Source organism: Mus musculus, chromosome 14 (genome assembly GCF_000001635.26).
Source record: "Mus musculus strain C57BL/6J chromosome 14, GRCm38.p6 C57BL/6J".
NCBI classification, from domain to species: Eukaryota; Metazoa; Chordata; class Mammalia; order Rodentia; family Muridae; genus Mus; species Mus musculus.
The window spans coordinates 53,299,022-53,312,645 of record NC_000080.6 but is presented as its reverse complement, the minus strand read 5'-3'; the positions used below and the strand labels follow the sequence as shown (position 1 = coordinate 53,312,645).

The window sequence follows — 13,624 nt, the reverse complement described above, 5'->3', positions numbered from 1 at the left end:
CTCTCTGAACCTAGGAGGGACTCAGACACACAAAACACTAATAAGTCATCCCAAGAGGGTCTTAGTATTGAGAGCTCAAGAATGGTCTTGGTACACACCAGTGAGGCTGTTTGTTCTTTGCATATAACACATTGTATACATTATGTTTCTTATGTGTAATGTTTTCATATATAAATGTATATATGTTGTATATTAATAGGTGTGTGTAACATTTCTTCTCACTAGAACTGTATTTACTAATCAAACCTGGCATAGCCATACCCACTAAAAGTGATGAGAGCCATGAATCCAGCACCCCTGCTTGACACAGTCCCAGCAAAGCTGAGTGGCTTGTTGTAATCGCTGTCTTTCTGTCTCTTACTTTTGCAGTTTGGTCTCTGCATGTTGCATTATTACGAACTTCCTGCATTATGATTCATTTTATACCTTTTCCTGAGAAAATATATGTCTAAGTCATTTTAGGAAAATCCTAAATTAACTTTATGTAGCCACTATTTGGAAGTCTTCTCTATTCCCTGCAGATCATTATACACAGATAAGCACATATCTAGATGAGATTGCTCTAGGAATCTTCTTAAGGTATCTGCCCTGAACTATCTCAAATGGTATAATTGGTGCTGGGAAAATCGAGACAATTGACAAACGGACTGGCCAGGAGAATAGGTTACAGAATTAAGGTCTCTTTTGACTAGAGACTTATCAAGTCACCTATGAGATTCCCCTGACCACCAAGCCTGGCTCCCTCCTCCCCTTGCTGACTCCTTATCTCCTCTTTGGTAAGAACCCTTCATCTTTCCTCTTCATTACTGCCAAGGCCCTCCAGGCCCGGGATAATGTTCCTCCTATTTCAGTGAATTCTTGTTGACAATACAGATATGATGTGTTTGTACTTCATCCCACTTTCCAGAGAAGTCTGCCTAGAATCACAAATACACAGAACTACTCTTAGGAAACTTCTGAGAAGTCATTTGACCTTGAGGATGGCACCATCCATTTCACTCACTCCTACTGCATCCAGTGTTGGGAGGCTGAATTACTGATAGAATGGAAGTGTGGATTCCCTGTGGAATCTGCCAAACCTTGCAACAAACCCAGCTTTCCTCCTTCCTGTGGACCCTCCTCAAACACCCCCATTCTAGCCCATTTGCTTTCCTTGGTGTCAGCGGTGAATACCTACAAACACTGTCTATCTGGAAACTCAGTGTTCACGCAGGCTTGGGGAGCAGGTGGACCATCTTCACTGCTCTCCCTATCATTTCTCCTGGTACTATTCTCAACCCCATAGCCTGCAGGGAGCTCTTCTCGCACTGTTCCTGCATTCATTGGGACTCAGCTGAACGTTGCTGCATTGCCTCTCCTCACCACCATTCCTTTGGTTCAAAGGCCAATAAAGACACTCCACCTCAGCTGTCTAGAAATCAGGTAGTCCATCTTAACTCATCTTCATGTCCCACACTGAAATTTCTGCAGTTTTACCCCCATCCCTGTAACAGCACTTGTGGGCTCCTGTTTTCCTTTCTACTTCCAGTTCCCAGGAACTAAAATAAACCTTACAGATAATGCAGTGCCACAGTTACTGTGAACCTTTACGCAATGACTCTCGTCCATCCCCTTTCATTCTTGTTACCATCCAAAGCATACGCATCCTTCCTTCCTGCAGTGAATATATTAGCAGGGACTCAAGTAGATTATTCATTCTATCCTTCCTGCCTTCTATTACAATTTCTCCATTCTTATCCTCAGCCTGCTAACAACCTTCTTATAGCTCCCCTTTTTGTACTGCATTCACTGGACACTACAACTTGTAGTTTAGACACAGGGTTCCTAGCCCTTTAATCCCCCATCTTTCCATATAATGCTTTGCCTTACCATAACCTACTTGCAGGATCTTTTATTTGCACCACACTCTCAATCTTTATGTATAACACCTATAAGTATAAGCAGAAGTGTCTATCAGCTCTTTCTCCTAGCTCACATCTATTCTTTCTGCCACACATTGGCCCATAGAAGCACTTTATACCAGGAAATCACTTCACCAAGATTCAAAGAAGTCATCAGAAACCAAGGAAGGAAACATACACTTTACAAAGAAAATACCATATATCAATACTTGGAAACAAAATCAATCCAGGCCCAGACAATAGTACAAATATACAATCATTAATAGCCAAGACAATATGTCCCCACCAGAACCCAGGAACCCTACTCCAGTAGACCATAAAAATGCAATATAGCTGAACACTAATACAAAGACACCAAAATAGATATTACTATTTTTCCCAAGGACTCTAAAGAGGGTATGACTATTAATGATTGTGAGAGTGTGGACTACAGAAGCTAACAGCTTCTAGGACAGGTCCTGTTTTGGGCCTTCATCTTCTGCCAGGAGGCAAGTCTGAACGCCAGATATCTGTGCAAAGTCCCTGAAAGAGGAGAGCCTGCCTGCAGAGAGTGCTCTGAGCACTAAAACTCAGGAGAGAACTAGTCTCCCAGGTCTGCTGGTAGAGAATAACAAAATCACGACAGGAACAAGCTCTAACCAGAGACAACTATAACAACTGACTCTAGAGTTTGCCAGATGGCAAAGAATCTTACTAACAGAAACGAAGACCACTCACCATCATCAGAAACGAGCACTCCCACCTCAGTCAGTCCAGGGCACCCCAACACACCCGAAAACCTAGACCCAGATTTAAAGGCATATTTCATGATGATGGTAGAAGACATCAAGAATGTCTTTAATAACTCACTTAAAGAAATACAAGAAAACACTGCTAAAGAGTTGCAAGTCCTTATAGAAAAACAGAAAAACACACCCAAACAGGTGATGGAAATGGACAAAACCATACTAGACCTAAAACGGGAAGTAGACACAATAAAGAAAACCCAAAGTGAGGCAACTCTGGAGATAGAAAACGTAGGAAAGAAATCTGGAACCATAGATGTGAGCATCAGCAACAGAATACAAGAGATGGAAGAGAGAATCTCAGGTGCAAAAGATTCCATAGGGAACATAGACACAACAATCAAAGAAAATGGAAAATGCAAAAAGATCCTAATTCAAAACATCCAGTAAATCCAGGACACAATAAGAAGACCAAACCAATGGATAATAGGAGTAAATGACAATGAAGATTTTCAACTCAAAGGGCCAGCAAATATCTTCAACAAAATTATAGAAGAAAACTTCCCAAAACTAAAGAAAGAGATGCCCATGAACATACAAGAAGCCTACAGAACTCCAAATAGACTGGACCAGAAAAGAAATTCCTCCTGACACAGAATAATCAGAACAACAAATGCACTAAATAAAGAGAGAATATTAAAAGCAGTAAGGGAAAAAAAAGGTCAAGTAACATATAAAGGCAAGCCTATCAGAATTACACCAGATTTTTCACCAGAGACTATGAAAGCCAGAAGAGCCTGGACAGATGTTATACAGACACTAAAAGAACACAAATTCCAGCCCGGGCTACTATACCCAGGCAAACTTTCAATTACCATAAATGGAGAAACCAAAGTATTCCACGACCAAAACAAATTCACACATTATCTTTCCACGAATTCAGCCCTTCAAAGGATAATAAAAGAAAAAAACCAATACAAGGACAGAAACCATGTCCTAGAAAAAGCAAGAAAGTAATCCTTCAACAAACCTAAAAGAGGACAGCCACAAGAACAGAATGCCAACTTTAACAACAAAAATAATAGGAAGCAACAATTACTTTTCCTTCATATCTCTTAATATCAATGGACTCAACTCCCCAATAAAAAGACATAGACTAACAGACCGGCTTCACAAACAGGACCCAACATTTTGCTGCTTACAGGAAACCCATCTCAGAGAAAAAGACAGACACTACCTCAGAATGAAACACTGGAAAACAATTTTCCAAGCAAATGGTCTGAAGAAACAAGCTGGAGTAGCCATTCTTATATCTAAAAAAATCGACTTCCAACTCAAAGTCATCAAAAAAGACAAGGAGGGGCACTTCATACACATCAAAGATAAAATCCTCCAAGAGGAACTCTCAATTCTGAATATCTATGCTCCAAATGCAAGGGCAGGCACATTCATTAAAGACATTTTAGTAAAGCTCAAAGCACACATTGCACCTCACACAATAATAGTGGAAGACTTCAACACACCACTTTCACCAATGGACAGATCATGGAAACAGAAACTAAGCAGGGACACAGTGAAACTAACAAAAGTTATGAAACAAATGGATCTAACAGATATCTACAGAAAATTTTATCCTAAAAGAAAAGGATATACCTTCTTCTCAGCACCTCATGGTACCTTCTCCAAAATTGACCACATAATTGGTCACAAAACAAGCCTCAACAGATACAAAAATATTGAAATTGTCCCATGCATCCTATCAGATCACCATGGACTAAGGCTGATCTTCAATAACAAAATAAATAATAGAAAGCCAACATTCACGTGTAAACTGAACAACACTCCTCTCAATGATACCTTGGTCAAGGAAGGAATAAAGAAAGAAATTAAGGACTTTTTAGAGTTTAATGAAAATTAGGCCACAACATACCCAAACTTATGGGACACAACGAATGCATTTCTAAGAGGAAAACTCATAGCTCTGAGTGCCTCCAAAAAGAAACTAGAGAGAGCAAACACTAGCAGTCTGAAAACACACCTAAAAGCTCTAGAACAAAAGGAAGCAAATTTACCCAAGAGGAGTAGATGGCAGGAAATAATCAAACTCAGGGGTGAAATCAACCAAGTGGAAACAAGAAGAACTATTCAAATAATCAACCAAGTGAGGAGCTGGTTCTTTGAGAAAATTAACAAGATAGATAAACCCTTAGCCAGACTCACTAGAGGACACAGGGAAAGCATCTTAATTAACAAAATCAGAAACGAAAAGAGAGACATAACAATAGATCCTGAAGAAATCCAAAATACCATCAGATCCTTCTACAAAAGGCTATACTCAACAAAACTGGAGAACCTGGATGAAATGTACAAGTTTCTAGACAGATACCAGGTACCAAAGTTAAATCAAGACCAGCTTAATGATCTAAACTGTCCTATATCCCCAAAAGAAATAGAAGCAGTCATTAATAGTCTCCCAACCAAATAAAGAGCCCAGGACCAGATGGGTTTAGAGCAGAGTTCTATCAGACATTTAAAAAAGATTTAATCACAGTTCTTCACAAACTCCTCCACAAAATAGAAGCAGAAGGTACTCTACCCAACTCATTCTATGAAGGCACAATTTCTCTGATACATAAACCACAAAAAGACCCAACAAAGATAGAGAACTTCAGACTAATTTCCCTTATGAATATCGATGCAAAAATCCTCAATAAAGATCTCGCTAACCGAATCCAAGAACACATCAAAACAATCATCCATCCTGACCAAGTAGGTTTCATCCCAGAGATGCAGGGATGGTTCAATATACGGAAATCCATCAACATAATCCACTATATAAACAAACTCAAAGACAAAAAACACATGATCATTTCGTTAGATGAAGAGAAAGCATTTGACAAAATCCAACACCCATTCATGATAAAAGTCTTGGAAAGATCAGGAATTCAAGACCCATATCTAAACATGATAAAAGCATTCTACAGCAAACCAGTAGCCAACATCAATGTAAATGGATAGAAGCTGGAAGCAATCCCACTAAAATCAGGGACTAGACAAGGCTGCCCACTTTCTCCCTACCTATTCAACATTGTACTTGAAGTCCTAGCCAGAGCAATTCGACAACAAAAGGAGATCAAGGGGATACTAATTGGAAAGGAAGAAGTCAAAATATAACTTTTTGCAGATGATATGATAGTATATATAAGTGACCCTAAAAATTCCACCAGAGAACTCCTAAACCTGATAAACAGCTTCAATGAAGTAGCCGGATATAAAATTAACTCAAACAAGCCAATGGCCTTTCTCTACACAAAGAATAAACAGGCTGAGAAAGAAATTAGGGATACAACACCCTTCTCAATAATCACAAATAATATAAAATACCTTGGCATGACTCTAACTAAGGAAGTGAAAGATATGTATGATAAGAACTTCAAGTCTCTGAAGAAAGAAATTAAAGAAGATCTCAGAAGATGGAAAGATTTCCCATGCTCATGGATTGGCAGGGTCAACATTTTAAAAATGGCTATCTTGCCAAAAGCAATCTACAGATTCAATGCAATCCCCATCAAAATTCCAACTCAATTCTTCAACAAATTAGAAAGGGCAATCTGCAAATTCATCTGGAATAGCAAAAAAACCTAGGATAGCAAAAACTCTTCTCAAGGATAAAAGAACCTCTGGTGGGATCACCATGCCTGACCTAAAGCTGTACTACAGAGCAATTGTGATGTACTGGTATAGCGACAGACAAGTAGATCAATGGAATAGAATTGAAGACCCAGAATGAACCCACACACCTATGGTCACTTGATTTTTGAAAAGGGAGCTAAAACCTTCCAGTGGAAAAAAGACAGCATTTTAAACAAATGGTGCTGGCACAACTGGCAGTTATCATGTAGAAGAATGAGAATTGATCCATTCCTATCTCCTTGTACTAAGGTCAAATCTAAGTGGTTCAAGAAACTCCACATAAAACCAGAGACACTGAAACTTATAGAGGAGAAAGCGGGAACAGCCTTGAAGATATGAGTATAGGGGGAAAATTCCTAAATAGAAGAGCAATGGCTTGTGCTGTAAGATCGAGAATTGAGAAATGGGACCTCATAAAACTGCAAAGCTTCTGTAAGGCAAAAGACACCATCAATAAGACAAAAAGGCCACCAAATATTGGGAAAGGATCTTTACTTTTCATAAATCAGATAGGGGACTAATATCCAATATATACAAAGAACTCAAGAAGGTGGACTTCAGAAAATCAAATAACCCCATTTAAAAATGGGGCTCAGAGCTGAACAAAGAATTCTCATCTGAGGAATACCAAATGGCTGAGAAGCACCTGAAAAATGTTCAGCATCCCTTAATCATCAGGGAAATGCAAATCAAAACAACCCTAAGATTCTATCTCACACCAGTCAGAATGGCTAAGATCAAAAATTCAGGTGACAGCAGATGCTGGCTAGGATGTGGAGAAAGAGGAACACTCCTCCATTGTTGGTGGGATTGCAAGCTTGTACAACCACTCTGGAAATCAGTCTGGCGGTTCCTCAGAAAATTGGACATAGTACTACAGAGGATCCTGCAATACCTCTCCTGGGCATATATCCAGAAGATGTTCCAACTGGTAAGAAGGGCACATGCTCCACTATGTTCATAGCAGCCTTATTTATAATAGCCAGAAGCTGGAAAGAACCCAGATGTCCCTCAACAGAGGAATGGATACAGAAAATGTGGTACATTTACACAATGGAGTACTACTCAGCTATTAAAAAGAATGAATTTATGAAATTCCTAGGCAAATGGTTGGTCCTGGAGGGCATCATCCTGAGTGAGGCAGCCCAATCACAAAAGAACTCAAATGATATATACTCACTGATAAGTGGATATTAGCCCAGAAAATTAGAATACCCAAGATATAAGATACAATTTGCGAAACACATGAAACTCAAGAAGAATGAAGACCAAATTGTGAACACTGTGCCCCTTCTTAGAATTGGGAACAAAACACCCATGGAAAGAGTTACAGAGACAAAGTTTGGAGTTGAGACAAAAGGGTGGACCATCTAGGGACTGCCATATCCAGGGATCCATCTCATAATCAGCCTCCAAACACTGACACCATTGCATACACTAGCAAGATTTTGCTGAAAGGACCCTGATATAGCTGTCTCTTGTGAGACTATTCCGGGGCCTAGCAAACACAGAAGTGGATGCTCACAGTCAGCTATTGGATGGATCACAGGGCCTCCAATGGAGGAGCTAGAGAAAGTACCCAAGGAGCTAAAGGTATCTGCAACCCTATAGGTGGAACAACAATATGAACTAACCAGTACCCCGGAGCTCTTGTCTCTAGCTGCATATGTATCAAAAGATGGCCTAGTCGGCCATCACTGGAAAGAGAGGCCCATTGGTCATGCAAACTTTATATGCCCCAGTACAGGGGAAAGCCAGGGCCAAAAAGTGGGAGTGGATGGGTAGGGGAGTCACAGGAGGATATGGTGGACTTTTGGGATAACATTGGAAATGTAAATGAGGAAAATACCTAAAAATATATATATATAAAAATATTAAAAAAGAAAAAAAAAGTCAACACTTTGATCAGGTAGTGGTGAAGGCAGTGGCAGCCAATCCCAGATGTCTAAAGCGTACTGTGAACGTGTTCGACATGGGGATAGAATTGAGAACTTAGTAAAAGTTAATGAGAAAATTCAAGTTCAAAATGAAGAAATAAGAAAAAAAATCTCGAAGAGTCAGTCCAGGAAATGGAGCAGATGACAGACGACTATCTCAGGGTGAAGTTAACTGTGCATCACACAGATACTGTTGGAGACCAGGTTTAAAAAGAGAATGGGCATTGTCATCTACAAGTGTGAAAGCTCACAGACCTTCTGAAAGCATGGGATGAAGGGGATCCAGACATCAGGGCTGTTGATGAAAATATCAAGAATGGAAGGTGCTTTTCTCAATTAATACAGTTTTCTAATTTTGTTTTTTTATTTAATTTTAATTTTGATTTTAAGAATTTGCAGCAGATAATAACATTTACATTGCATTTCTTAAAAAAAAAACTATATTGGGTTGTCTTGTCTAAAAAATAACTAAACCTCTAAAACTGCTAACTGTAGTCCTTAAGATAATTTGTTTACTAAACAAACACTTTCAAATCAGGATTAAGCTGGAATTGGATTAGGAAGAAGCTCTATCAAGATCAGTTAGAAAGCCTTTTCAGAGTAACTCGTCTGTAATTGCCACTTTCCAATGTCACCTGACTCCATGGCGGGACCCTACCAAGAAGCAAGAATTAGCATGGTTGCTGTTTGGAAACTCTCTGAAAAGACTGAATCAATAATTCTCAGCTACATGTTGTCACTCTAGTGACACCACTTCTAGCCTTGCTCACATAAATCTCACTGACACTTGGGGATGACTTATTACTGTCTGGGGAGCTCAGATAATCTATATTTTAAAGAAGTGTAGTTACAGTGGGGGTGGGGCTGATGAATCACAAGGGGTCAGCTAATCTGTGAAGCTCGAGAAAGAAAATGGAAGGCAGTCAGTCCAGTCACAGTTGTAGCTGCTCAGCTGCTGTTCCTGAGTGAAAACAGCAACGGACAGACAATGCAGGAATGAATGGCATGGCTGCTTTCCAATCCCTCACAGAGACAAAGACAGGCCAGAGTTTTCAACTGTGGAATAAAATAATCTGCCAATCCTTGCGGGGGTCTAGGGAGGGCAGGAACAGTTATTTGGTTCACATTTAATTATTATATAATGAATCAGTCCCCTATTGGATGATATTTAGAAGGTTTCTTTTGAAAGCAGTGTTTTAATGAGAAATTTTATATACAAAAATTTGGTAGAATCAACTGCTACAAGTATTATTGTGATATAAATAGCAGATGTATCTCTCTAGTTGGTAACTTATCTTTTGGCTCATAATTATTATGTGAAATATTTTTTACATTGCATAATTAAATGTATTATATATTTGAAATATATAAGATTTCTCTAGCCTTTCTACAATCTAATTTACTAGATATATTAAATTAATTATTTTATCAACTTCCTATTGAGCAGATTAGCTAAAAGCGCTGTCTCATTGCTCTTTAAACAAAGGATGAAAACAGTTGCTCTCAGTTTCAAATTCTAAAAAATGACCCAAATGATTCTCGAATATGTAAGAGAGTTTATATCCTATGACATTAGCACAGCATATGAAAAAAAATGACATGCATATTTTAGTCATGTGAGGTGGTGTTTCTGAGCATTTGACATTCTAGAAGTCGGTGTCGTGTCAGCCAGAATGTACCTGTGCACTGCCATGGTATTTTTATCTTTTCTCACATCTTCCCTGTGACTGGTAGAAATCTGATGAAGCCCCAGCTGTGCAAGGCGGGGACTGGAGCTGCACACTCAGCTGCAGTTTGGGGCCAGGCTCCAGCCTTGCTGGGAGCACTGTGCCTCAGCAGCACAGAAGTAAGTGCCTGAGTCCTCCAGCTGGGCATCCCTGATGTGCAGGGTGCTGTAGCGCTCCTTAGAATCAAATGCTGACTTTAGCCTCCCATTCTCCTTTGTTCCTGAAGCCAAGTAGAACAGATTGATGAGGCTGCCCCTGGAATTCTTTCGGAACCACTGCACAGCCCTCATGGTGGTAGTAAAATTGCATCTCAGAGCAGAACCGGTTCCCTCGTGGAGGCTCAGGGCTGAAGGACTCTGCTCCACCTGATCTCCTCTCACCCCTGCTTGGAAACAGAAAAGCAACCCAGAATCAGAGAGGTTTTCATCCACACAGGTCAAATAGCCTTCCCTGTGAGGATGAATGCGCATGAGCTCTGTGTGAGCTCTCTTCCTCTCCACCACTGACATTTCTGGAGAATCCTTAATAGGAACTTAGCTGAGCACAACTCACAGCAAATCTGCACCCACAGAATCCCCAGCACAGCTCCCAGGTTCCTCTGCATGGCCCCTGTCCAATCGCTGGGATGTATTCACTCCACCTCTGAAGGGTGTCTTGTGCCCAGACACACTTGTGCTTACAGACTACAGGTTCTCTCTGAATCACCGAGCTTCCTCATTCAGCTGAACGCGAAACTCCACCCACCTCTGCCCCATGACTCTGCATTGTAATTGCTCCAAGACCGTGTAGGACATTGATGTAGAGCCCAGGACACTGTGTTTCTAATGTAACACGTAATATAAAGGAGTTTGGGGCGGGGCAGGGGGTGAGGATGTTTGAGAAAGGGGAATACATAAATACAGAATGCTGGTAGAAAAACCAATCACTTGAGAGAGAGAGAGAGAGAGGGGGGGGGAGGAATGGTATTGGAATAATTCCAGTTCTTTGAGTTTGTGGAATTTTAGACATAAATATAAAAGAAATAAAAACAGTAAAGATGTTTTCTCTTGAGTGTCCATTGTCATAATGCCCAGTAGTTCTATTTTGTTTTTATCTGTTCAGAGAGTTATTCTTAAAATAGGTTTATAGACACCTGGGACCCAGTGAACAGGCTCTAGATACCTATGATTTTCTGCAGAATGATTGAGAGCTAGAGATCCATGTGAACTCCACATCATCGCTTGTACTTCTTGCTTTGGGAATGGATTGCCTTATGTCCTTATGTCTCTTCTCTTCTCAGCTCTTCAAACCTCAGAGCCACTTAAGAAAAAGTAATTTTAGGAACCCTGCAGTGCCCCCTAGTGGACTGAAACCACCAACAATAGTGACCATCTCCATAAGCCTCATTAAACCAGCCCTTCACTTCCTGATGAAGGAAATGCAGATGGTCAGAAGACAAGACTGTCTAGATGGGGTTCTCAAAAGGAGAAATTAAAATGGCCAAAGAAAAACACCTCAAAATTTCTCATCAGCCTTAGCAATTAGGAAAATGCAAATTAAAACAACTTTGAGATTTCACCTCACACCAGTTAGAATATGTAAAATCTATAAAATGCCTCACAATAAATGCTGAGGAGGCTGTGTAGGGAGTAAAGGAACCTGCACTCATTCTCAGGGGAGTAACAACTGGGATGCAACTCCTCTGGAAATACGTGTGGAGAATCTTCAAACACTAAAGGTCAATCTACCACACAGCCCAGCTATGCCTCTTCTTGGTGTATGTCCCACTCCACAGAGCTTGCTTAACTATGTACATTGCTGTTCTCCTCACAGTAGGAAGCGGAGACAACATAAATGTCCTTAAACTGATGAATGGTTAATGAAACTGTGGTACCTATATATGATGGAATATTCTTCAATGTAGAGAAAAACAGCACTATAGACTTCGCAGTTATATGGATGGAACCAGAAAAGATTGGTTTAAATGTGCTCACAGAGACCCAGAAAAACAAAACCACATGTTCTGCCACTCCACATAGCCCCTCCCCCAACTCATGTTGTCTTGCTGCTTTTTCTTTAATCGTTGTTACATATAGAGTCTGAAATATATAGATACCACCTGCTCAGACTATATAGTGTAATTTGTATGAATATGATTTCAGGACAGACCACATGGTATTCAATAATAAATTGGGAGGTTTTTCCTTGGGTAAGTCTATTTCCCCTGTTCTCGGCATTTCTTAGTAGACTGAAATATCTTGTGTCGAGTTGGGGCTCTGTGAGGTTTTCCCCGTCAACAATAGTATGTGTATTTGTTGCCTATTGGTGCCATCCTTGTTTAGGTCTCATTTAGGCATCCATTTTATTAAGGCATTGTGGAACTCACCATAAGAACTGAAATACAGTTCTGTATGCTGAGACCTTCCAGGTCATGTGTTGTAATAGAGAACAATGAAAGCTTTATCAAAACAACAGAAGAAAGAAAAAAAAATCAAGATTTTTAAAACCACTGAAATATTAAAACTACTCAAATATAAAAATTAACAAATTATATATAGCAAACAATCTTCTGGGTGAATCAAAACTTTAATTCTCGGCACATACTTCTTTGGAAAAAATGTAACCCAAACCAAGAATGCTGAGCAGACAGTGTAGGGCTTTGTCCTCCTGCGAGTGCTGAACAGATTGAAGTCTCCTTTCTAACCCACTGAGCCCTCACAAGCACCACAGCCTTCCCTCACGCAGGCCTACTGTGCCGTCGGGTGGAGAGGAAGCCTGTGAGGAGAATGATAAGCTTGAAAGGGAGATGGGAAGTAGGCAGAGGGAAACCCCAAGAATAAATGAAGCAGAAAAGAATGAAGCTAAATCTAAAATTTTCATATACTGAAATGGTGGCTGCATTACTACACAACCCATCTGGATGATACTCCTTCAGATTCAGTTATTACCACGGGTCCCTGTACTTCCATTCATTCATAATTAGCTTCTTTGTGAATTGTTTTTATTTTTGTTTCCAGTACTAGAAATGTGCAGGCAATGAAAGAAAAGGCAATCATTAAACTTAGGCATGATCCCCAATGGACTCAGTTTTGTGCATGCGAACACATAATGCACTCATACATACATGCATACACACTCACATGTACACACGCACGTACACAATTATACTTACACACTCACATACATATACTAAAACACATACACACATTTATTCACTTGCATGTAATAAAACCACATAAAAAGCAACAGTTTTGCCAAATCATATTAAGTCTTGCTACACACTCCTTTAGGAAAATCTGCAATGAAACAACCCAAAATTTCAACATTTAGTATACAATTCTTTCTGGTGTGTGTGTGTTCATATGTCTACCAGAAATCCATAAATATTAGAATAAGGAGGACTCAATATTCTTTGTATATGAACATTAATCTTACAAGGTTGTTAAGGACTGAACTGTGTCCCTTCCAAAATATTTATGGTGGAGCCCTCACACTAAGGACTTCAGTGTGATGACACCTGAAGACAGGACATTAAATGGTAAACTAACATAAAATAAATAAATTGACACAGGAGGGCTGGACCATCAGACTGATGATGACCACAGACCCTCACATTATCTGAGAAGGACCCTATGAGGACTCACTAAAAGCTGCCATCTATG

General features: G+C 39.8%; 1 gene segment (V, D, J or C) and 1 further gene; both read right to left on the bottom strand.

The window, feature by feature from the left end:
• Window positions 1–13,624, bottom strand: part of Tcra (T cell receptor alpha chain) — a 1,796,232-nt gene that overhangs the window by 911,553 nt on the left and 871,055 nt on the right.
• On the bottom strand, window positions 10,087–10,587 carry Trav4n-4 (T cell receptor alpha variable 4N-4). The segment is given in 2 exon segments: window positions 10,087–10,365; window positions 10,536–10,587. Coding segments are annotated over 2 exon segments (331 nt in total).